Below are 26,803 nucleotides of genomic sequence, written 5' to 3' on the forward strand. Positions count from 1 at the left end.
AAATGGGTTTCAGATAATGGGGCACTGGCACCAGCACTGGGGTAGAAGGGAGCTGTTCCGGTGGGACGTGCTTCACTTGAACCATCCTGGACCAGTGACCTGGCGAACTGAATACCTAGGCTGTAGAGAGGGCTTTAAACCAAATAGAGGGGGAAGGGTTCTGAAAAGGGGATTTGTAAGCTTACAAAGCAAAAGAACATGGCAGCCTTGCAGGGCAGCTATTTAGGCAAATTTACCCAGAGTGTGACAAGAAAGGACAGAATGTACAAACATTTAAAAAAAGCAGCAAATAGGGTCAAAAGGGGAAAAAAATGATAAAAAGGCAAAATTAATGGCTCTTTACTTAAATGCACGGAGGATTCGGAACAAAATTAATGAATTAACGGCACAAATAGAGGTTAATGGGTATGATCTTATAGCCATTACGGAGACGTGGTTACAAGGAGATCAAAGCTGGGAACTAAATAATCAGAGGTATGTGACTTTTCGAAAGGGCAGGCAGGAAGTAAAGGGTGGTGAGATGACTTTGTTAGTGCGAGATGAAATAAGTACGATAGCAAGAAAGGATCTTGGATCGGAAGATGTAGAATCTATATGGGTGGAGGTAAGAAATAACAAGGGGAAGAAGACACTGGTGGGAGTAGTCTATTGGCCCTCTGACAGTAGCTATACTGTAGCACAGAGAATAAATCAGGAGATAATGAGGGCGTGTAAAAAAGGCAATAGATTAATCATGGGTGACTTTAATCTTCATGTAGATTGGGAAAATCAAATTGGCAGAGGTAGACACGAGCAAGAATTCATAGAGTATATTCGGGACAGTTTCTTAGAACAATATGATGTGAATCCAACCAGGGATCAGTCTATTTTGGAGCTGAAAATGTGTAATGGGGCAGATTTAATGAATCTCAGAGTAAAGGATCCCCTAGGAAACAGTGACCATAATATGATAGAATTTAGCATTCAGTTTGAGAGTGAGAAACTTGGGTCAGAAACAACTGTGCTAAACTTTAAGGGTAATTACAATGGAATGAGGGCAGAGTTGGCTGCAGTGGACTGGGAAAGCAGTTTAGCAGAAAAGACAGTTAATGAACAATGGCAGATATTTAAGAAAATAGTTCATGACTCTCAACAAAGATATATCCCAGTGATGAAGAAGGATTCAAGGGGATAAACCAACCATGGTTAACCAAGGAAGTTAAGGACAGCATCAAATTGAAAGAAAAAAATACAATGTGGCAAAGATTAGCAGTAAGCCAGAGGACTGGGAAAGTTTTAAAAACCAACGAATTATGACAAAAAGAGGGAGAAAATAAACTTTGAGCGTAAACTAGCAAGTAATATAAAAACGGACAGTAAGAGCTTCTTTAAATATATAAAAAGGAAGAGAGAGGCCAAAGTGAACATAGGCCCCTTAGAGAATGAGGCTGGGGAATTAATAATGGAGAACCAGGCAGAGTAGTTGAATAGATATTTTGCTTCAGTCTTCACGGTAGAAGATACTAAAAACATTCCAAAAATACTAAATAATCAAGAGGCAAAAGGGAGGAGAGAATAAATACAATGACTATCATTAGAGAAAAAGTACTAGGGAAACTAATGGGACTAAAGGTCAACAAGTCCCCTGGACCTGATGGGTTGCATCCTAGGATATTAAAGGAAGTAGCTACAGAGATAGTGGATGCACTGGTAGTAATCTTCCAAGAATCCCTAGATTCCAAAAAAGTCCCAGAGGATTTGAAAACTGCCAGTGTAACACCCTTATTCAAAAAGGGAGAGAGACAAAAAACAGATAACTATAGGCCAGTTAGCTTAATATCTATCAGTGGGAAAATGTTGGAGTCTATTATAAAGCATGTAATGGCAGAACATTTAGAAATACATAATCTAATCAAGCAGAGTCAGCATGGCTTCATGAAGGGGAAATGATGCCTAACAAATTTATTAGAATTCTTTGAGGAGGTAAAAAAAACAGGATAGATAAAGGGTAACCAGTAGACATAATATATTTGGATTTCCAAAAGGCGTTCAATAAGGTACCCCAAATGAGGCTACTTAATAAGATAAGAGCCCATAGTGTTGGGGGTAGTATATTGGCATGGATAGAGGATTGCCTAACTAATAGAAGTCAGAGAGTTGGGATAAAGGGGGCATTTTCAGGGTGGCAACCTGTACCTAGTGGAGTGCCACAGGGATCAGCGCTGGGGCCTCAATTATTTACAATATACATTAATGAATTAGATGAGGGAAGTGAATGTACTATCACCAAGTTTGTGGATAACACAAAAATAAGTGGGAAGGCAAATGGCGAGGATGACACAAGGAATCTACAGCAGGATATAGACAGTTAAGTGAGTGGGCAAAAACTTGGCAGATGTTATATAATGTGGGAAAATGTGAGGTTATGCACTTTGGCAGGAAGAATAGAGGAGCTGAATATTATTTAAATGGAGAAAGGCTGCATAAGGCTGCAGCACAGAGGGATTTGCGAGTCTTTGTGCATGAATCCCAAAAAGCTAACAGACAAATTCAGCAGGTAATAGGGAAGGCAAATGGAATGTTGGCCTTTATTTCAAAGGGAATGGAGTATAAAAATAGGGAAGTCTTGCTAAAACTATACAAGGCACTTGTTAGGCTACACCTAGAATACTGTGAACAATTTTGGTCCCCTTATCTAAGGAAAGATATACTGGCATTGGAGGCAGTCCAGAGAAGGTTCACTAGGTTAATCCCAGGTTCGGAGGGATTTTCTTATCAGGAGAGGCTGAGTAGGTTGAAAACAAAACAAAAACAGAATTACCTGGAAAAACTCAGCAGGTCTGGCAGCATCGGCGGAGAAGAAAAGAGTTGACGTTTCGAGTCCTCATGACCCTTCAACAGAACTTGAGTTCGAGTCCAAGAAAGAGCTGCAATATAAACTGGTTTAAGGTGTGTGTGTGGGGGGCGGAGAGATAGAGAGACAGAGAGGTGGAGGGGGGGATGTGGTTGTAGGGACAAACAAGCAGTGATAGAAGCAGATCATCAAAAGATGTCAACGACAATAGTACAATAGAACACATAGGTGTTAAAATTAAAGTTGGTGATATTATCTAAACGAATGTGCTAATTAAGAATGGATGGTAGGGCACTCAATGTATAGCTCTAGTGGGGGTTTTTTTTTATATAATGGAAATAGGTGGGAAAAGGAAAATCTTTATAATTTATTGGGAAAAAAAAAGGGAAGGGGGAAACAGAAAGGGGGTGGGGATGGGGGAGGGAGCTTACGACCTAAAGTTGTTGAATTCAATATTCAGTCCGGAAGGCTGTAAAGTCCCTATATTCAATACTGAATATTGAATTCAACAACTTTAGGTCGTGAGCTCCCTCCCCCATCCCCACCCCCTTTCTGTTTCCCCCTTCCTTTTTTTTCCAATAAATTATAAAGATTTTCCTTTTCCCACCTATTTCCATTATAAAAAAAAACCCCCACTAGAGCTATACCTTGAGTGCCCTACCATCCATTCTTAATTAGCACATTCGTTTAGATAATATCACCAACTTTAACTTTAACACCTATGTGTTCTATTGTACTATTGTCGTTGACACCTTTTGATGATCTGCTTCTATCACTGCTTGTTTGTCCCTACAACCACAGCCCCCCCTCCACCTCTCTGTCTCTCTATCTCTCCGGCCCCCACACACACACCTTAAACCAGCTTATATTTCAGCTCTTTCTTGGACTCGAACTCAAGTTCTGTTGAAGGGTCATGAGGACTCGAAACGTCAACTCTTTTCTTCTCCGCCGATGCTGCCAGACCTGCTGAGTTTTTCCAGGTAATTCTGTTTTTGTTTTGGATTTCCAGCATCCGCAGTTTTTTTGTTTTTATCTCTGAGTAGGTTGAGCCTGTTCTTATTGGAGTTTAGAAGAATGAGAGACGGCCTTATCGAAACATATAAGATTCTTAGGGGACATGACAGGGTAGATGCTGAGAGGTTGTTTCCCCTTGTGGGAGAGTCTAGGACCAGAGAGCATAATCTTAGAGTATTTAAAATAGAGATGAGGAGGAATTTCTTCTCTCAGAGGGTAGTCAATCTATATAATTCTTTACTGCAGAGGGCTGTAGACCCTCATCAACCAAGCTTGATGTCATCTAACCTCTATTTTTGGATACTGCTGTTGTTGTGCAATTTGGACTTTGATTCTTCATCTTGCTTTGTCAATAAAAAAAATATAGTCATAGAGGCCCTTTGAGTCTGCGTCAGTCAAATGAGTACCTATCTATTCTAATCCCATTTTCCAGCACTATGCCCGTAGCCTTGCATGCCATGGCATCGCAAGTGCACATCCAAATACTTCTTAAATGTTATGAGGATTTCTGCCTCTACCACCCTTTCAGGCAGTGAGTTCCAGATTCCCACCACCCTCTGGGTGAAAAAATTCTTCTTCACATCCCCTCTAAACCTCCTGCCCCTTACCTTATATCTATGCCCCCTGGTTATTGACCCCTCCACCGAGGGGAAAAGTTCCTTCCTGTTTACCCTATCTATGCCTCTCATAATTTAATACACCTCAATCATGTCCACCCCTCAATCTCCTCTGCTCCAGGGAAAATAACCCCAGACTATCCAATCTCTCCTCATAACTAAAACTCTCCAGCCCAGGCAACATCCTGCTAAATCTCCTCTGCACTCTCTCTACTGCAATCACATCCTTCCTATAATGCGGATTCCAGAACGGCACGCAGTACTCTAGCTGTGGCCTTACCAGCGTTTTAAACAGTTCCAGCATAACCTCCGGGCTCTTATATTCTATGCCTCGAATAATAAAGGCAAGCATCCCATATGCCTTCTTAACCACCTTATCTACCTGTCCCGCTAGCTTAAGGGACCATTGGACATTAACACCAAGGTCCCTCTGATCCTCGGTACTTCCCAGCATCCTATCATTCATCATGTATTCCTGTGCCTTGTTTGTCCTGCCAAAGTGCATCCCCTCACACTTATCCGGATTAAATTCCATTTGCCACTGATCAGCCCATCTGACCAGCCCGTCTATATCCTCCGACATAAGGATTGAATTCTTATGATCTTGCTTCCTTGAGGCTCAGTTTAGTCAAACAGACCAAGAAGTTTTTGGGTTTGATCTACATTTTTGGCTGCATCTGCTGACCTTAACTGATTACAAGTTATTTTAAAAAGCCTGTGATCTTCTCTTTTCTTCCCTCCTTTACCTCTTATTTCTTTAGTATAGATGATGGATAAAAAGGCCACGCATCTGTAACATCATTTATAGTTTTTTTGAACATTTATTTATTCATTCATGGGAAGTGAGCATTTTAGCATTAATTTCCCCTCCTTAATTGCCTGAGAATGTGAAGAGTCACCTTCTGAACTGCTGCAGCCCATGTGTTAGGTAAAGACCTTAGATTATAAGGTGTAGGAGCAGAAGTAGGCCATTAAGTATTAATTAAGTATATTCAAGTCTGAGATAGACAGATTTTTAATCAGTAAGGGAATCAAGGGTTATGAGGAAAAGGCAGGAAAGTGGAGTTGAGAATTATCAGATCAGCCATGATCTCATTGAATAGCGGAGCAGACTTGATGGGCCAAATGGCCTACTTCTACTCCTATGGCTTATGGTCTTATGGTCTCTACCTAACACATGGACTACAGCGGTTCATAAGGTGACTCGTCACCATGTTCTCAAGGGTAATAAGGGAGGGGCAATTAATGCTGCAATGCCCACTTCCCATGAATGAATAAATAAATGTTCCAAAAAATCTATAAATGATGTTATAGATGTGTGTGGCCTTTTTAACCATCACCTACACTAAAGAAATAAGAGATAAAGGAGGAAAGAAAAGAGAAGATCACAGGCTTTTGAAAAGAACTTGTAATCATCTGAGGTCAGCAAATGCAGCCAAAAATGCAGATCAAATGCAAAAATTTCTTGTTCTGTTTGGCTAAACTGAGCCGCAAGGAAGCAAGATTATAAGAATACAATCCTTTTTTTTATTGATAAAACAAGGTGAAGAATCAAAGTCCACATTACACAACAACAGCAGTATCAAAAAAGGACAAAATAGAGATTAGGTGTCATCAAGCTTAGTTTTTGAAAATTTGAACAGTATACAAGGAAAGATTAAGGAGGGTAAATAATGATATAGTTATGGGAAAAACAAGTTAGATTAAGTGACAAGTGACAGGAAGAGCAATATTATGTAGGATGAATATTTGCTGCTTAGAAAGATTAAGAAAGGAAAGTTCAGGACAGCATTTACTCCACAGCATTACAGATAAAATAGAAAAATTCAAGAAGGTTTGTAATGGATATTGGGTGAGATTGGAGTTGAGAGAGGTCAATTGCCCATCAGGCATTAAGCTTTTTTTAATATCCTATGCAAGAGGTATTAAAAAAACCTCCACAGCTAAGAGTTGCAGAGGTTAAAAAGAACTCTTAGAATTATATTATAATCAAGGTCAAATTTTAGGAATAGCAGAATTTTAAACATTAGATTTTTTTTTATTGCCAATCGCCAGATATTTTGCCCTTCTCTCATGACTCTTGCTGGTTTATTTGATTGTCCTCTTCTAGCTCACACATATTGCCATTTTTCATGTGGATGCCTCGACAGTGAGTACTTGCATAAAGGATAACACAGCTAGATCTACCTTAACTCAGTCCAAAAGCATGACCCTAACCTTCTGGTCACTTGCCATTTCAATTCACCATCTTGCTCTCATGCTCACATCTCTGTCCTCGGCCTGCTACCATGTTCCAGTGAAGCCCAACGCAAGCTGAAGGAACAGCACCTCATCATCTGATTAGGCACTTTACAGCCTTCTGGACTCAAAATTGAGTTCAACAACCTCAGACCATGAACTCTGTCTTCCATTTTCAATTCCTCCCACCAGCCCCCACCCCCTCACCACCACCACCAAGTGCCAATTTGTATCTTGTTCTCATGTTTTTGCTTTCAGACTGTGCTGACCCTTTTTTTGCTAATAACAAATTCTGCTAATTTGCTTTCAGCAGCGCTGACCTGTATTCTTCCATGAACACCTACTCTAGACCAAAGCTGTGGTCTTATACTATCCTACCATTACTTTCGTCTTATATTCCATGACATCTTTATCATTTTAGCGCTCTTGCCACCTAACCTATCCCTAACACTCTATATTGCTCCACTTGCCCCTCCCTCTTTTTCAACAATATAAAACCCATCACATTTCTACCTCTCTCCAGTTCTGAAGAAAAGTCATATTGTTCCCAAAATGTTAACTCGGTTTCTCTCTCTACAGATGCTGCCAGACCTGCTGAGTTTTTCCAGCATTTTCTGTTTTTGTTACAGCTAGATCTGATCCAATCTGTGCCATACAATAACATACAAGGAGGAGTTGCAATGCGTAATTGCAGGAATAGGAATCCTAGCAGATCTTCCCCTCCTGAACCCAGAAAGACTGGGACGAAGTGTACATTACTGCTGCTACTCTGGCTGATTCCAGTTAACTCCGCACAGGTTATGGATTGAACCAAGCACATTTCTGGTCACAGAATCTCAGAATTGTTACAGCACAAAGGAGGCTATTCAGCCCATCATATCTGGGCCGGCTCTCCAGATGAACAATTCACCTAGTGTCATTCTCCCACCTTCTCCCCATAACCCTGCACATTCTTCCTTTTCGGATAACTGTCTAGTTCCCTTTTGAATGCCTCAGTTGAACCAGTCTTCACCACACTCTCAGAAGTGTATTCCAGACTTTATTTACTTGCTGCGTGAAAAAGATTTTCCCCATGTCGCTTTTACTTCCTATAAACCAGGAAGTTACTTTAAATCAGTGCCCTCTTATTCTTGATCCTTTCACAAGGGAAACAGTTTCTCCCTGTCTAATCTGACACAGACCCCTGATGCTTTTGAATACCTCATTAATGTTCGGTTACTCAATGGATAAACCTACTGAGCCACAGGGATAGTCTTGTTAGTGATATTTTTAAACCAAAAATATTGATGTTATATTTAGCTATGGCGTTGTTCATGGAATCAATGGCCACTTTCAAACTAATGTGGGCAAGTGATCAGTTCACAGCTACCTGATGTTTAGCCAGAAGAAATTAGTTTACAAAAGAACCAACTGATGATTAACAGTTTCCACCATTTTTAGTTTACTGTGTCTAGAAGCACAGTACAGGTTCCACTGTAACATAAATTACATACCTAGGGTAATTTCATATTCATTCTTTATGGCTGATAGCAACGGTTTGTAGGTTGTTAAATCCTCGATGAAATATTCAAAGACCTCACGGTAAGCCTTTGTGGAAAGCAGAATAATTAATATCTCAGCAACAATAGGCAGGGGTTTGAGTCAACACCTCAATAATGTAAGAATAGGCTGTGAGGAAGTAATCTTAAACATTACATATCAACACCATCTGCTTATGCTGTGCTTATTCCAAATATTCTGGGGTACGTTCTTCTATTCTTTTACATTAAATTAGTGTCAGTGTGAAAGCCAGGGTCCTGCAGATCATTGATGTAGAATGACTGTGACCTACATGTTTGATTTTCTCACAAAATAAACTTCTGGCTGACAACTGGAAAATTCTACACTATCGGGGGAGGGGGGATGTTATGTAAATGCAGGATCATCTTTTCATTTATGTATATATTCAGCATACTCAAAAACGTATTCATTTTGGTTCTGAAATACTAGTGTGGATTCTCAAGGGTTAAGACCATTACATCACAGGCCTAGAAAGTTCTTGTTCTGCAGTATTCTTCACACACTGATCACTTTGCTTCATTATGTCTGACACAGCCGCTTACTAGCGGCATGCTGGTTCTCAGTTTCACATTAGCATCTAATTATCAGTTATTCCAGCAATTATTGGCTTTTAGAACCATACTTTATGTAGAACAAAATAAGAAAGAAATGATATATTTCTTTGCAATGTATAGCTATAGCAATAGACATTAATTAATTATTCCTGGAGCAGTACCTTAAGAAAACGATCTCAGGCAGCAATCTATCAAAAGTACAAGACTAATTATAGGGGGATGGATGGTTTAGAGCAATTGGGCTGTAATTAAAAAGCAGATGCACAGTATAAGGCAAAAACAATTTCAAGTAACATGGAAAAAAATGGTTAAATCCACACAAATAGGTCTCAGTCCTACGCACTCCATCAGGGAGTGATGCTCAGCAAAGTTAAGCCAATGTCACACTTGGGGAAAACAAAACAATTTCATACAACATTAAATAAAAGAAAACCACCCAGAGCAGTTTGTAGAAACTAACTCAAGTGGTATAGGTAAATGAGTTTGAGTAGGTTTTTCATCTGTCATGTGGTGCAAGGTATTAACAAAATTTAAGTCCACCATTTACCTGCGGGCATTTGTGGTATATTTGCTAATTTTAATAATTCACATGGTGACGTTTGGCAATTTTGTTGCCTATAATTTTCACTCCCTTACTTTTGCTGGGGTAGAGATCCATAGGTTTAAACTTTTGAGTGTTCTCTGTTAACCTGTCCAAGCAGTCATTTATTTTTGTGTATAAGCTCCAAAGGGAGTGCCCGTGGGCTCAGCATTTGTCGGGCATCACAGGCTAGATCAATTGTATCCTCAACAAACAGTCACACTCCAGTATGGTTCACTTAGTTGAATTAGGAATTGGAACAATTATTCAATTTTCTCTGTCACTGCATGATTTACTGAGGCCAATTATAGTTCCTCTACTGTCACACAGGCTGAGATCAGACAACTCAACAACACAAAAATCTTTTACAACTATATTAGGAGCAATGCGGACCCCTTAAAAACTGCTAACGGTGCTATTATGAAAAAAATAAGTAGAAGGCGGACATGTTAAATAATTATTTTGCATCAGTATTTACAATATAGGAAGGGATTCATATGTTGGAAATCCCAAGGAACCTAACATTGAAATCAGGGATTCAACAAAATTAACATAAGCAAAATAATAATCATGGAGAAAGTAGCTGCACAGAGTACATCCCCAGGTCCAGATGGTTTCCATCCCAGGGTTTTAAAGGAAGTAGGTGAGAATATTGCAGATATCCTAACTATAGTCTTTCAAAGTTCTCTAAATTTGGGAACCATTCCTTTCAATCGGAAAATTGTGCATGTCACTCTATTATTTAAGAAAGATGAGGGAGGAAAACCAGGGAATTATAGACCAGTTAGCCAAAAATCTGTTGTCAGGAATTGCTAGTCTACAAATAAATTTGGAGTGACTGAACAGATTGAAAATTCTCAGCCAATCAGAGAAAACCAACATGGATTTGTGAAATGTAGGCCATGCTGATGAACCAGATTCAAGTTAATGAAGATACAACTAAATTACTAGACAGGGTATGCCTATGGATGTTATTTATATGGACTCCCAAAAAACATTTGATAAAGCTCCTCATAAGAGAAGGTTAACTAAAGTTGAAGGAATTGAAGGCAATTTACTGACTTGGTTACGAGAACGGCTGAGTGGCAGGAGACAGAGTAGGTAGTGTCAGGCTGACTGAAACTAGTGGGGGAGGAGGTCTTGGGGCACAATGGGTAGTGTCCTTGCTTCTGAGCTAGAAGGTCCGAGTTTAAGTCCCACTCAAGGAAGGTGCATTCATAACTTGGCCAAACAGGCTGAGTATCAACTTGTAAATCCTTCCAACATATGCCAATGGCAGGCAGTAAGAGCAGGAGAGATTCCTGGTCGGCCATGTTGGTGGAAAGAAATTGGAGCCTCTCCCATCACGACCCATAGTTCCAGGCTATAACATGCATGTAAAAGCATACATTGCCACAGCAACTGGGACTCCTTTGTGGAGGGACGGTGGGGGGTGGGGGGGCGGGGTGGTGGGCGGCAGTTGGCTAGATGGCTGCTGTGGATCAGATTGATGCCAATTGAATGGGGGTTCAATCCCCATTCTGGCTGGGGTGGATTCAGGACCTTCCTCTGTGCTCTACCTGTGGTGGAAGTTGTGCCGTTTGGGTCGGATCTGCCTCCGGGCAGAGAACTCAAAAAGAAGACAACAACTAGTAGTGCTCCAACTATCCATCTTATTTATTAACGATAAAAGCAAAAAACTGCGGATGCTGGAAATCCAAAACAAAAATAAAAATACTTGGAAAAACTCAGCAGGTCTGGCAGCATCTGCGGAGAGGAACACACTTATTAATGACTTAGATATGTGGCTTTCTATCCCATAATTTAAGTTTGCTGATAATACAAAGATAGGCAGCTCTGCAAGCAGCTTAGATGGAAGCATAAAATTACAAAGAGATGTTAATAGATTAAGTGAATGTGCAAAACAGTGATCAATGGATTTCAATATGGGAATATGTAAGGTCACCCACTTTGGACCTAAAAAGGATAGATCAGATAACTTTCTAAATAGTGAAAAGCTAGCAGCATGGAGGTCCAAAGAAATTTTAGGGGTTGATGTACATAGATCATTAAAATATCATGAACAGATATAAAATGTAATCAAAAAAGCTGGCCTTTCTATCTAGAGGTCTAGAATACAAAAGGTTAGAAGTCATGCTACAGCTATACAAAGTCCTGGTTATATCACACCTGGAGTACTGTAAGCAGTTTTACACATCACATCCTAGGGAGGGTAAACTGGCCTTGGAGGGAATGCAGGGTAGATTTACTAGACTGATACCTGGACTCCAAGGGTTTCATTAGGAACATAGGTACAAAGAACTTAGGAGCAGGCAGGAGTAGGCCATTTAGCTCTTCAAGCCTGCTCCGCCATTCAATAAGATCATGGCCGATCCGTTGGTGGTCTCAATTCCACTTTCCTGTCTGCACCCCCTTAACCCTTGACTGCCTTGTCTATCAAAAATCTGTTCAACTCTGCCCTGAATAAATTCAATGACCCAACCTCCACTGCCTCCTGGGGAAGAAAATTCTACATAGCAAGGGCCCTCAGAGAAAAAAATTCTCCTTGTCTCAGTTTAAGTATAAGAGTACTCCTTTTTAAGACAATGTGTCCCAACACCCACCCACCTCCCACCACAGCTCCCATTTGGAAACATCCTCCCAGTTATACAACGAGTTATAAGGTGAGATGACACAAACTAGGGTCATATTCCCTGGAATTTAGAAGATTAAGGGGTGATTTGACTTAAGTTTTTCTGCTGATTGGGGAGTCTAGGACTAAAAGTTAAAGTCAGGCCTTTCAGGAGTGAAGTTAGGAGACACTTTTACATGCAAAGGACGATAGAGTTTTGGAACACGCTTTCACAAATAGCAGTTGATGCTGAGTCAATTGTTTGTTTTAAATCTGATAATGACAGATTTCCGTTATTAAAGGATATTAGGCAAAGGCGGCTACATGGAGTTCAGTTACAATTCTTATTGGATGGCAGAACAGGCTTGAGGGACTAAATCAAAAACAGAATTACCTGGAAAAACTCAGCAGGTCTGGCAGCATCGGCGGAGAAGAAAAGAGTTGACGTTTCGAGTCCTCATGACCCTTCGACAGAACTCAAGTTCTGTCAAAGGGTCATGAGGACTCAAAACGTCAACTCTTTTCTTCTCCGCCGATGCTGCCAGACCTGCTGAGTTTTTCCAGGTAATTCTGTTTTTGTTTTGGATTTCCAGCATCCGCAGTTTTTTTGTTTTTATATTTGAGGGACTAAATGTCTTACTTCAGCTCCTATGTTCTTTATAGATCAAGACTCAAGCTTTTCGGCCTGAATGGCTCAGCGAGTCCCTTGGTAAATTCAATGAACCATTAGGGGAGCTCTGAACTCCATTATTAATTTAATTGTTGTAAATTGTCTCCAAATCTCCAACCCTCATTTCTACTTTATTGTCATTGTCAGGTAGAAGGGTGTGGTAGCCTGTGCCACTGATTTCTATACATCCTCTCATAATTGCTCCATCTCCTTTGACAGGATTGATAATTAGCTGCACAGGGCATGTTTTGTTTCTCTTAGAAAACATCCTTTACAATGAATGTGCAGCTGTCTTCTTACTTCTTATTGTTATATAGATTTTTTTTCAAATAGTTACAAAGAAAAGAAAATCTTCTTCTGCAGATTCTGGAACATTCACCCTTTACGGCATTAGTGAAAAGTTGCCCTTTCTTGTAGATAGAATATAATGATTTCAGCTAAATTGTTTTAATTTCTGCTTGTAGCTAGCTTAACAATCAATGGGATAATCAGTGATTGTGCCACATTGCAATTGAGCAATGAGGCATTTGAGTTGATGACAATTTAGCATCCATGATTGGTTTTAGGTGGTGGGGGGAGTGAGGACCAGAAAATTAGCGTTATTGAAAGAAAAAGAATTCATTAATTTAGTAATTTAAATGTATAATTTTTCCTCAACATTCTCTCCTCTCGAAGCCATGGCTCCTGCTGTTTTTATAGTTTAATAGGCTTTGGTAGCCCTCTGCTCCATCATCTAAGTGGCCATACTTCCTCTGGGAACTTCAACACTGGCTTTAGTAGGCCAGTTGGCGGAAAGATCACTAGGTAACAATCCAGAACAGTGACCCAATTAACATTCCCTCCTTTCTGGAAAAGGAACAAAGAAAGCAATTGCTGAACCCTCTGCACTATTCTGTATAATTTGACATGTTACTTTAAAAAAAAATTACTTTGAATTAACAAGAGTAGACTGCGGCTCAATTGCATATCACATGGATCATTTACCAACTGAGGCATCAAAAAACGTAATTCTGCTCAAAAGCACTAAAAGTGTTAACCCTGGTTCTTTAGAAAATCAAATGGTAATATGCCAGATTAACTGCTTCATAATTCAATGTTAAACCCATGCACTTATGTGTAACAAACATATCAACTACATATGAGAATTGACTTTAAACACACTTGGAGGTTTACTTCCTGAGCATTGGGCCCGCTCATGTCCAAGACCTGGAGCTCTTTCCTCAGGTGTGTTTCCAGCTGTTCCAGGAATCGAGGTTTCGGAAAATTGTTTGTATTTGGACTATCAAATCTATAGGATTAGTACAAAAAAAAGTGTTTTAAGAAAAAGTTAAGCACCTTCTCCAATTCAGCCCAGCCCAGCCCAGCCCATCTAACTCAGCTTCCTTCAGGTATAATGGAGCAACAGCAATATCCACGGCAATTTTACTTATTACATGTTTTCTAAACTATTGTGAATGAGAAATGTTCTTTCATTTTCATGCATTTTCTCTAGGTAACTATATCCCCAGATACTGTGCATTTAGTTACCTCTGGGTCACTGGGAAGGAGGTTCACTCAAGAGGAAATAATTGGTGAAGCCCTAAAATTGTAAGCACAACAATAAAATTGATAAAAGTGAACAGTACAGAGCAGTTCTCTGCCAGAGAGTGCAAGTGCAGAGGAGGAGAGTTCAGAGTCTAAGAAAGGAGTGATCAAACACTGGGAGCAAACAGCAAACTAACAGATCTACTGCAACAGATTATCAAGATAGGGATGAGAGACTAGCAATTCACAAGGAGACTTGGGCTTTATAGGGAGGATGTTCACAGTTAGACAGCTGTTTCCATCAGTAAAACAAAAAATCCTTTATGAGCCAAACAAATCCTTCATGAATCATTATTCACTGCTTAGCTAAGGTAAGATACCAAGGTTTAACAATTAAATAATTGTGGTAAAACACTTACAAGAGATGCATGGGTTACCTATCAAGTTTTCCAATTATTTCCTAAGTAAAATAACATGTCAACAAATGTGCAAATAGACTAAACTACTTGATTGGTTTATTTATAAATCCAGTGAAGACCAAAAGATACAACAAGATACCAAACAGTATTTTTTTTGAGTATGCTTTATGAAGCACCTTGGGAAGGTTTTCTACCATAAGTATGCCTTATAAATGCAAGTTGTTTAAACAGTAGTTACCAAAAGTACAAAATATATGAACTGAGCTAATGTTTGACAAATCAAAACACAAAGTGCAAAACCTTTGCATTTGTTTACAGGAAATGATATAATGACACGTGTTAGCAATGAGTGAAACAGAGGAATTGGAAACCACAATGCAGTCCTGGAGTTATATGGGAGGATTTTATATGTAAAGCCACTCTGAAAATTTGCCGTTGATGCTCACAAAACCCATATGCTAATGGTCCAGAATGTTATAATCACAGAAAGCCAGTCAGTGAAGGATAGAACTGCAACCAATCTCAACACACTTTTATAAGCATTTATTTACAGAAATACACCTTACACTATGCATCTCCTCAATCAATAACCACTGTTTCAGTCTGTTCCTTTTTATGGGGGCACAAGTGAATTCACAGCTAATGCCCACTGCCACCACACAATCCAATAGAATTAATATATAATTATCACAGGAGACAAGTTTCATCTCGTTGATGTTTACAGCTTCCTAACTGTAGTGGTTTCTAAACACCTGACCAGAAACTAATGCTGTAAAATTTGACTCCATAGCATTGCTGGTTTCTGTGGAAACAGGGCAACCTCAAAAATGGGGCTGGTCCTCTCCTGATGACTTCCAACATTATGTCAATTGCTGTGTTTCAAGTGCGGGTGTTCTCTTCTGCACTGGAAGCCTGTAGAGTGGTCAGCATTTGTCAGATTTGATATATGGCCTGCTATTTTGGACTTCATCGGTCTTGTTAACACCCTCGCCAACACAAACACGTGTTCAGCTGCACGAGGGACCAGCACCAGCACTATTTAAAGGCATCACTATTCAACTCTCAAGTGAGCTGCTATTGACTTTCATTTTGCTGCTGTAGTGATAGTGGAAGTCCTGTGTTGTTGGAGGAGTTGACAAAAGTTGTTTCAGTCAGAGGGCATGGTTCTAGAACTTTGGAAGGAGTGTTGTGGATTTGAAAGACTTCTGAGTTCACCACCTGCTCCATGGGCACTGTAGTTGCAGTTCCTCTTGAGCTGCAGATCATAGGGAAATGGAACAAAGCAGCAGAGAGACAATTTTTGCAGAGGGAAGAGGAGAAGCGTTTTCAGCAGGAGACCCTGCACACACCTCAGGCTTTCAGAAAACACTTCTCCTGTCTGCAACTCAACCAGAAGCACTGTCTGTAGTGCTTTTTTTCACCAAGGAGGTGGTGACAGTACTGTGCCACTCTCTCATACCAGATGTGCAGCCGCAGAGCTGAGCAAGGATGTGCTGCCAGTGGCTGTAAAGGTCACCAGGGTCCTCAGTTTTTACGCTCAGGATCCTTCCAGGCTGGAGCTGGTGATTTATCAAGATATCTCAGTTCAACATGCATCGCAGCATCTGGGACGTCACCAAGCCCCTGTACATAAGGAGATGGGACTTCATTGTCTTCTCTGTAAGTAAGGCGAAGCAGGAGAAGGCATGTGACTGCCAGAGTAGCAGGCTTTCCAATGCTTCAGAAAGCACCTGCCACTTGTACATCATAACAAATTGCAGGATGAGGGTGAATTGGAATTTCAGAAGGTGCGTATGGCAGGAACATACCATCATCCTGGATGGCTTCAATGAAGCCGGTTACCGTGCCCTCAGTGATGGCTACACTAATATTGTGAAGCACTGTTTCCTCCAAGGGGTTGGGGACATAAAACCATGCCTGAACTCTACTGGTTCTTTGCTGTTGCCTCCTGTTATGTGCAAAAGATGTTTCCTCTGTGAACATGGGCATGGGAAGAGATGTAGCTGGAATTACTAAAGCAGCACATGGATTGGGAGAAAATTCTTTAGCTCCTTGAAATTGCTGAACATGATGGACTGTTAAAGGCTGCTCCCTGACTGGCATTTTTTTCCAGTCCTCCAGGCCCAGGAACATAATGCAGCTTAACAATAGATTTGCACATGAGTGAAGAGCAGCTTGTGGGCCACGTCTTTGACTCTATGCCTTAAGTGTCATTTGCTTACACAGATCTCAAACACAACAATTCATCAACAATACAAATTTCAAATGAAAAATTGATACTTTTAAGAAGTGTGCATTACCAAGAAAAGTGTTGTTAAAGATTTGTGCAATGCATTTGTATTGCTTTTTTCTGGCTTTTGCAGTTGTAATTCAGATTTTAATGCATATTTTCAAAAGTACAATCAGATAACATTATAATATAATTAATAACATTAGTATAACTTATGCTATATTGTTAATTTACATCACCAGATCTATTGTAGCAATATAACAAAGAACATTTTCGATATTGCAAAGACAAATTTATAGAATAATTTATAAATTGATAAATCAATCAGCAGAATTATAAATTACATTACAGGATAACTTAAAGTATAAAATCACCATGGACTTCAGATCTTAATGATGCTTAATCTTATAATTAATTTACTATTTAACACAGGGCAAAAGCTTATCAAATTAACATCAACGATAAAGGAATTTAGAGTTTCTTGTACTGTGCTGCTTGATTAAAAGTTATCATATAAGAATTTCTCCCCTAGTTTCCTAACTGTGTTAATTCATGCTAGGGTACATTTCCATTCATAGTTTTCAGTATCTTGCCCAACTAGCCATTCTTGATGTGTAGTTCCGGATATGTCATTCCGGTCACTGTATAAGGATGTACATATGTGGCTTTTTGCCCACGTGAATAGGACATCAAACGAGGGCTCAGTTCTGTCCTCACCTGATACCCACACATGTACATCCTTATTTAGCAACCAGAAGGTCATCACTTGAAGGATTACATTACTGATGGCAGGTTGCATATACTTGGGTTATAATCCCTTGATTTTATAAGGTTGAGGGGTGATCTAATGAGAGTGTTTAAAATGATAAAAGGATCTGATAGAGGAGACAGGGAGAAACTATTTCCTCTGGTGGGGAAACCAGAACAAGAGGACACAATTTTCAATCTTATATATATTCTTTCACAGGATGTGGGCATCACTGGCTAGGCCAGCTTTTGGACCGAATTGCCCTTGAGATGGTGGTGGTGAGCTACCTTCTTGGAAATGCTGCAGTCTATGTGGTGTAGGTCACCAACAGTGCTATTAGGGAGTGAGTTCCAGGATTTTCGCACAGCGACAGTGTTATAATTCCAAGTCAGGATGGTGTATGGCTTGGAAGTGAACTTGCAGGTGGCAGATACATCTGCTGCCCTTCTCCTTCTCTAGGTGGTAGAGGTCATGCGTTCGGAAGATGTTGTCGAAGGTTGCAGTGCATCTTGTACTTGGTACACACTGCTCACACTGTCTGTTGGTGACGGAGGGATTAGAAATAAATGAATTAGAGCTTGCCCATTCCAGAATAAAATCAGGATGCATTTTTTCCCATAGAAAAGGTAATGGAAATATGGAATTACCTTCTCCAAAAGGTTGCAAATGCTGGGGAAATTGACATTTTCAAGACCAAGATCAACAATTAGGTAATAGTAGCATGAAGAAATTTCTTTACTCAGAAGGTTGTGAATCTTTGGAATTCTCTACTCCAGAGGATTGTGGATGCACAGTTGTTGAGACTATGCACAACTGAGATTAATAGATTTTTGGACCCTAAGGGAATCAATGAATATGGAGATATGGTGCAAAATTGCAGTTGAGGTTGAACATGGTCGATGATTTTATTGACCGGAGGAGCAAACTCAAGGGGCCATATAGCCTACACCTGCTCATATTTCTGATACTCTTATGTATCAAGGGATGTGGATTGAAGTTGAATAATTGGCACTGAGGTACAGGTCTGCCAAAATCAAATTAAGTAGAGGGACAGACTCAAAGAACTGAATGGCCTGCTCCTGTTCCCTTTTCTAAGTGGAAATCATGGATATTGCTTTGCCTCCCTAGTTCAGGGGCACTGAGGCCAATTGCTGCTGTACTTTACTGCTACCCAAGCTAAGATAAATTAGAACAGACTTGGATTGGACCTGATCAGTTCTATGCTAGGGATGGCACCGATCAATGGAGACAACCTGGAGCTCCAAAGGCATATCATTTAACCTCCCACTTACAATTTTATATTTAAAAGGAGTAATAATCTATTCCTATTGTAAACTGTAACGGATTACATGAGCATAATTGTCTCGCTTACCCATGGTATCTGTTGACATTTGATTGGTGAAATGTTTGTTTTTGTTGGACAATCTGTCCATCCACGTGCCCAGGCCAGTTGGACAGGTATCTGTCATTCTTTACAACACTTGGCTGCAGGGTGCAAGATCAGAGTATTACTTTAAAAAAAAAATATCTATTAAAAAAGCACATTTCTCTACATTAAAGAACTACCAGAGGAATAATGATACAAATTTTCTATCCCTTTGTTCTTCTTGGGTCTCTTGTCTGTTCAAGCCACGCTTCAGCTCTAGCCAGGATACGTGCACTCAAGCCTCCAACACAGCTCAGTGGTGACACAAAATTAGGAAGAAAAATGGGCAAAAGCTGAAATGTACATATCCTCAAAATAAAATCCAAATGATGTAAAGTGATCGAGTAATCTGGCATAGAAGGAACAGTCTTGTCTTGGAAAGAAAATCCATTGCAATGCTTAATAAGTCTATTGCTATTATTAAAACCATGCTGCTTATTAAAAAATACCCAAAGCAAATAAGTCTATTTTCTCTCAAAAGGTTGAGATTTACAGAGATATTCACCTCACCCCTCTAAAGTATGTTTTGTTCAAATGTTCACGGTCTTTCATTGCATTGTGGTTGCTTCTTCTTGGTTTACTGAAAAGATGTTTTGGGGGCTATTTTAAGTGATCAAGGTGCTTACCAATATTTGTTTCTGTGGAAGATGGTATTTTATATCACTGCCTGGTAGCTGATACGTCAGACATGCAGGTGCGGGTGCAGTCACATTTAATTTGCTTGATGTCCCTCTACAATCAGAAAAAGATGATCTTATAATGTTAAACATTAAATTGGATTTTTTTTAAGAATGAAATTCTTAGTCTATCTGCACAGACTACAGGAAACAGATTACTGCACTAAATAGTGTTTTAGAACTGAAGGCAAATTCAAGATTTTTTTCTCTTTACATCTTTAACTTTTGCCAGACCTGATGAAAGGTCATCAAGCTGAAACATTAACTTTTGTTTTTCTCACTCCATGGATGCTGCCAGACCTGCTGAGTATTTCCAGCAGTATCTGCTTTCATTTCAGATTTCCAGCTTCTGCAGTATTTTGCTTTTGTTGTATTGTCAGGTTGCTGTCTTTAAAATTAGACATTATATTGATGATGTGGGTATAAGGAAATTATCCTGGTGCCCTGTCCAACATTTATCCCCTGCCAACACCCAAACAGATTAAGTGGCCATTTGTTTTTTTGCTGCTAGTTCTTTCATTTTTATTCTGCTTTGAGACAGCTTGCAGAAGCCATTTAATCAAATTGCCCCTGTTGTAACATCATAAATGAAGAGAACAGTTGCACCCCATAGTTTCCATTTATCATGTCACATCAGGGAAGGACTTTGACGTAAAATTATAGTGTCCCGACTGTTTAACATAAAATGGAAAAGCCAACTGAATGCTTAATACCAAAATAATACACAAAAATTTCCCTTTACAACATTTGGTAGAATATACTTTTATTTTAACTTCAATGAGAATTACACAAACATGTTCTATGTAGCATAATTTGTTATTGATTAGAATGACCATCATCGAATTCAGCTCAAGCTTGATGATTTTTGTGACCTTACATTTAACCCTAAATGGTGACATCTATAGATGTGCTTCTTCATTGGGGCAATCACTATTTAGGAGAAGTTTTCACTAATAGAAGTAAATAAAGTCTCTTGTGACGACAACTGTCAAAAAATGAAATAGAAGCAAAATACTTTGGATGCTGGAAATCTGAAATTTAAACAGAAAATGCTGGAAAACTCAGCAGGTCTGGTAGCATCTGTGCAGAGAGAAACAGAGTTAACATTTCAGGTCCAATTCCTATTGGACCTGAAATTATGCTGTTGTAAAAATGGAGAGGGTCAGGTGGAGGAAAAAGGGAAGGTCGGGGATAGGTTAGTGAGCAGGGGAGGTTAAATTACAAAGATGTAATGGAACAAAAGGCAAAGAGAATGGGAATGGTAATAGTAAAGGAACAAAGCATTGGGCCAGTGCAGGTGTTAATAGCAGAATAAAAATCAGTGCTGTCTGAAAGCAAAACAGCAGAATGTGTTAATAGCAGAATAAAAGTCAGTACCGTCTAAAAGCAAAACTGCCCTTGAGACAATGGTGATGTGCTGTCAAAAAATAAAAAATACCTGGAAAAACTCAGCAGGTCTGGCAGCATCAGCGGAGAAAAGTACAGTTGACATTTCGAGTCCTCATGACCCTTCAACAGAACTAGGTAAAAATAGGAGAGGGGTGAAATATAAGCTGGTTTAAGGGGGGGGGGAGAGAGAAGTTGGGGGGGTGGTGGTTGTTGGGACAAGCAAGAAGTGAAAGGAGGAGATAACCAAAAGATGTCACAGACAAAAGAACAAAGAGGTGTTGAAGGTGGTGATATTATCTAAAAGAATGTGCTAATTAAGAGTGGAGAGCAGGACAAGCAAGGTACAGATAGCTCTAGTGGGGGTGGGGTGAAATAAGACTAAAAGGGCATAAAAGGTATAGATAAATGATCAGTGGAATACATTAAAAATAATGGAAATAGGTGGGAAAAGAAAAATCTATATAAATTATTCGAAAAAACAAAAAGGAGGGGGAAGAAACGGAAAGGGGGTGGGGATGGAGGAGGGAGTTTAAGATCTAAAATTGTTGAACTCAATATTCAGTCTGGAAGGCTGTAAAGTGCCTAGTCGGAAGATGAGGTGCTGTTCCTCCAGTTTGCGTTGAGCTTCACTGGAACAATGCAGCAAGCCAAGGACAGACGTGTGGGCAAGAGAGCAGGGTGGAGTATTAAAATGGCAAGCGACAGGAAGGTCTGGGTAATGCTTGCGGACAGACCGAAGGTGTTCTGCAAAGCGGTCACCCAGTCTGCGTTTGGTCTCTCCAATGTAGAGGAAACTGCATTGGGAGCAACGAATGCAGTAGACTAAGTTGAAGGAAATGCAAGTGAAATGCTGCTTCACTTGAAAGGAGTGTTTGGGCCCTTGGACGGTGAGGAGAGAGGAAGTGAAGGGGCAGGTGTTGCATATCTTACGTTCGCACGGGAAGGTGCTGTAGAAGGGGGTTGAGGTGAAGGGGGTGATGGAGGAGTGGACTAGGGTGTCACGGAGGGAACGTGATGTGCTGTCATCTTGAACTACTCCAGTCCATCTGGTGTAGGTACACTCACAGTGCTGTTAGGAAGGGAGTTCCAGGATTTTGACCCAATGACAGTACAGGAACAGTGATATAGTTCCAAGTCAGAAAACAAAAACAAAAATACTTGGAAACACTCAGCAGGTCTGGCAGCATCTGCGGAGAGGAGCACAGTTAACGTTTCAAGTCCGAATGACACTTCAACAGAACTAAGTAAAAATAGAAGAGAGGTGAAATATGCTGTTAATATTTCACCTCTCTTCTATTTTTACTTAGTTCTGTTGAAGGGTCATTCGGACTCGAAATGTTAACTGTGCTCCTCTCCGCAGATGCTGACAGACCTGCTGAGTTTTTCCAGGTATTTTTGTTTTTGTTTTGGATTACCAGCATCCACAGTTTTTTGCTTTTATCTTAGTTCCAAGTCAAGATGGTCTGTGGCTTGGAGGGGAACTTGCAAGTGGTAGTATTCCCATGCATCTGCGGTCCTTATCCTTCGAGGTTGTAGAGGTTGCGGGTTTGGAAAGTGCTATTGAAGGAGTCTTGGTGAGTTGCTGCGGTGCATCTTGTAGATGGTACACACTGTTGCCACTGTGGAGGAAGTGAATGGTTAAGGTGGTGGATGGGGTGCCAATCAAGTGGGCTGCTTTGTCCTGGATAGTGTCGAGCTTCTTTAGTGTTGTTGGAGCTGCACTTTGTCACGAAAATGTTTTTTTATTTTTGAGAAATGATTTTCAAAAAAAATTTCAACTGAATGGAAATATGTACTTAAAAAATTGAGACAGCAAATTGCTTTAAAATGTGAGGCCACCTTCCAAGTTGAAGGTGAGAAAAGCAAACAAGAATCCCCTCCAAAAGGAAGTGTGAAGAGAGAGACATTTCAAAGGAAACCTACAGACATCAAAACCCAACACTCTAACTAAGGAAGAGATTAAAAATGCAAAGTGCTGAATTTTAATCAACAATAAAGACAATGGAAACTGCCAACCAGCTGTATACACCCAACAGCCACTCAAGTCCTCCTGGTGAGAATGAAATAACTCCTATACCCTTAAATAATATAAAAACAAAAATAAAAATACCTGGGAAAACTCAGCAGGTCTGACAGCATCTGCAGAGAGGAACACAGTTAACGTTTCGAGTCCGTATGACTCTTCAACAGAACTAAGGAAAAGTAGAAGAGACGTGAAATATAAGCTGGTTTAAGGGGTGGGTGGGACAAGTAGGAGCTGGATAGACGGCCAGTGATAGGTAGAGGCAAAGTAGAGATTGCCAAAGATGTCATAGACAAAAGGACAAAGAGGTGTTGATGGTGGTGATATTAGCTAAGATATGTGCTAATAGGTGACGTTAAGGGTAGAAAGCAGGACGAGCAAGGTATAGATAGCCCTAGTGGGGGTGGAGTGGGGGGAAGGGATTGAAATAGTCTAAAGGTAGAGATAAAACAATGGATGGAAATACATTTAAAAATAATGGAAATAGGTGGGAAAAGAAAAATCCATATAAATTATTGGAAAAAAGGGGGATCGGAAAGGAGGTGGGGTTGGAGGAAAGAGTACATGATCTAAAGTTGTTGAACTCAATATGAAGTCCGGAAGACTGTAAAGTGCCTAGTCGGAAGATGAGGTGCTGTTCCTCCAGTTTGCGTTGAGCTTCACTGGAACATTACAGCAGGCCAAGGATGGACATGTGGGCATGAGAGCAGGGTGGAGTGTTGAAATGGCAAGCGACAGGGAGCTCTGGGTCATGCTTGCGGACAGACCGAAGGTGTCCCGCAAAGCGGTCACCCAGCCTGCGTAGAGGAAACCGCATTGGGAGCAGCGAATGCAGTAGACTAAATTGAGGGAAGTGCAAGTGAAATGCTGCTTCACTTGAAAGGAGTGTTTGGACCCTTGGATGGTGAGGAGAGGGGAAGTAAAGGGGCAGGTGTTGCACCTTCTGTGGTTGCATGGGAAGGTGCCATGGGAGGGGCACCTACTCCCTGTTGGTTTCTACTATCTTGAAATGTGTCAAAAGTTTCTGAGATGAAAGATCAAAATCTGATTACTTGTTCTACAACAGTGACTGTAAGACATGTTAATCAAATTCCTTTTTACGAATATACATACAGGAGGTTTTTAAGAACTGGTTTTGCCAAGCCAAACAGAGAGAAGTCATTGAAGTCATCTGGAAAAACTGCTGAAGGGAGCAATAGGGAATCTCTCTCGCTGTCTCTCAAGTTAAGAAAAGGCCTAACTCTACAGTATAAAAATCTAACCCAAGAGATGGTGACTGTCCACTGGAAAGAACATCAGTAGTAACCCAACTTTTTCTAGGAGATGGATCATGGAATTAAAAGGAGGGAAATAATCTCCAGCAAAGTGCAGTTGTCTGGCCGTTAATCCAACTCCAGGATTTTAAAGGGAACCAGCTAACTTCAGTCAGCTGCAACATTAAACAATCTATGCCTCAAAAACCAAGGACTTAATCATATATGCTTTTATCCTTTATTTGGACTCTAACTTTTCTTACTTCTGATATCTGCATATGTTTGTGTGTGTGTGTGCGGTCGCATCTTTTATTATTAGCTAATACACGTTCTCTCTCTTTGACTCAAGAAAACCTGGTTTGATTGGCTCCTTATTAAAAAGCAAATACATTTCGATTGGAAAAGGCATCTACTGGGAAAAGAAATTTTTTAAATCATTTGTTGCGACAAACTGAGGAGGCTGAATAAGGGGGAGCTAATTCGTCCCTCCTCACTCGGTCGTAACAACTCATCCAGGCAAGTGGAGAATACTCCATTACACACCTAACTTGTGCCTTGTAGATGGTGGACAGGCTTTGGGGAGTCAGGAGGTGAGTTACTCTCTGCAGAATTCCCAGCCTCTGACCTGCATTTGCGGCCAAAGTATTTATATGGCTGGTCCAGTTCACTTTTTGGTCAATGGTAACCCCAAGGAGGTTGACAGAGGGGGATTCAGTGATGGTAATGCCATTGAATGTCAAGGGGAGATGGTCAGATTCTCTCAGCCTGGCACTTGTGTGGCACAAATGTTACTTGCCAAGCCTGAATATTGTCCAGGTCTTGATGCATATGGACATGGACTGTTTCAGTATCTGACTAGTCACGAATGGTGCTGAACATTGTGCAATCATCAGCGAACATCCCCACTTCTAACCTTATGCCGGAGGAAAGGTCATTGATGAAACAGCTGAAGATGGTTAGGCCTAGGGCACTACCCTGAGGAGCTCCTGCAGCGAGGTCCTAAGGTTGAGACGATTGGCCTTCAACAACCACAACCAACTTCCTTTGTGCTGGGTATGACTCCAACCAGTGGAGAGCTTTCAGCCTGGTTGCCAATAACTCCAGTTTTGCTAGGGCTCCTTGATGCCACACTCGGTCAAAAGCTGCCTTGCTGTTAAGGGCAGTCACTCTCACCTCACCTCGGGAGTTCAGCTCCTTTGTCCATATTTGGAACAAGGCTGTAATGAAGTGAGGAGCTGGGTGGCCCTGGTAAAACCCAAACGGAGCGTTTGAGGAGGTTATTGCTGAGTAAGTGCTGCTTTGATAGCACTGTTAAAGACCCTTTCCAGCACTTTTCTGATGATCAAGGGTAGACTAATGGGGCGGTAATTGGCCAGGTTTGATTTGTCCTGCCATTTGTGGACAGGACATACCTGGGCAATTTTCCACATTGCCAGGTAGATGCCAGTGTTGTAGCTGTAGTGGAACAGCTTGGCTAGGGGCACAGCTAGTTCTGCAGCACAACTCTTCAGTACTATTGCTGGAATGCTGTCAGGGCCCATAGCCTTCACCATAACCAGTGCCTTCAGCCATTTCTAGATATCATGTGGCGTGAATTGAATTGGCTGACGACTGGCATCCATGATGCTGGGGACATCCGGAGGAGTCCGAAGTGGATTATCTACTCGGCATTTCTGTCTGAAGTTTGTTGTAAATGCTTCAGCCTTGTCCTTTACAATGATGGCTTCCCCATCATTGAGGATAGGGATATTTGTGGAGCCTCCTCCACCGTTAGTTGTTTAATTGTCCACCACCATTCACAACTGGATGTGGCACACTACCACTAATCCATTGGCTGTGGGATTGTTAAGATCTGTCCATTCCAAGTTGCTTCCGCTGTTTGGCATGCCGGTGCTCCTTTGTTGTAGCTTCACCAGGTTGATACCTCATTTTTAGAGCTTCACCTGGTTGACACCTCATTTTTATCCTAGGAATCAGCCTAGTCAACCTTCTCTGAACTACTTCCAATGCAAGTATACCCCTCCTTAAGTAAGGCGATCAAAACTGTACACAGTACTCTATGTGTGATCTCGCCAACACACTGTGCAGTTGAAGCAAGACTTTCCTCCATTCCCCCCTTGCAATAAAGTCTGACATTCCATTTGCCTTCCTAACTACTTGCTGTACCTGCATGCTAACTTTTTTTGATTCATGTATAGGGACACCCAAAGACACCCTCATTCCTCTGTAGTGCATTTTGTGATCTCTCTCCACTTAAATAATATTTTGCTTTTTTTATTCTTCCTGCCAAAGTTCACAACTTCACATTTTCCCACATTATGTTCCATCTGCCAAATTTTTGCCCACTCCCTTAACCTATCTATATTCCTTTGCAGACTCTTTATATCCTCTTCACAACTTGCTTTCCTATTTATCTTTGTATCATCAGCAATAGTCA

General features: G+C 40.6%; 1 protein-coding gene across 1 annotated transcript in view; it reads right to left on the reverse strand.

Moving 5' to 3' along the window:
• The window catches only part of tsnaxip1 (translin-associated factor X interacting protein 1), a 99,627-nt gene that overhangs the window by 65,832 nt on the left and 6,992 nt on the right, over positions 1 to 26,803 (reverse strand). Inside the window, exons 2-5 of the mRNA XM_041192002.1 lie at positions 19,651 to 19,756; positions 18,971 to 19,083; positions 13,839 to 13,965; positions 8,196 to 8,289 (exon numbers count right to left, since the gene is read on the reverse strand). Of these exons, the coding sequence (XP_041047936.1) occupies positions 8,196 to 8,289; positions 13,839 to 13,965; positions 18,971 to 19,083; positions 19,651 to 19,756 (440 nt within the window). The remainder of the gene's footprint in view (positions 1 to 8,195; positions 8,290 to 13,838; positions 13,966 to 18,970; positions 19,084 to 19,650; positions 19,757 to 26,803) is intronic.

This window comes from Carcharodon carcharias, chromosome 7, assembly GCF_017639515.1.
Source record: "Carcharodon carcharias isolate sCarCar2 chromosome 7, sCarCar2.pri, whole genome shotgun sequence".
Taxonomy (NCBI): Eukaryota; Metazoa; Chordata; class Chondrichthyes; order Lamniformes; family Lamnidae; genus Carcharodon; species Carcharodon carcharias.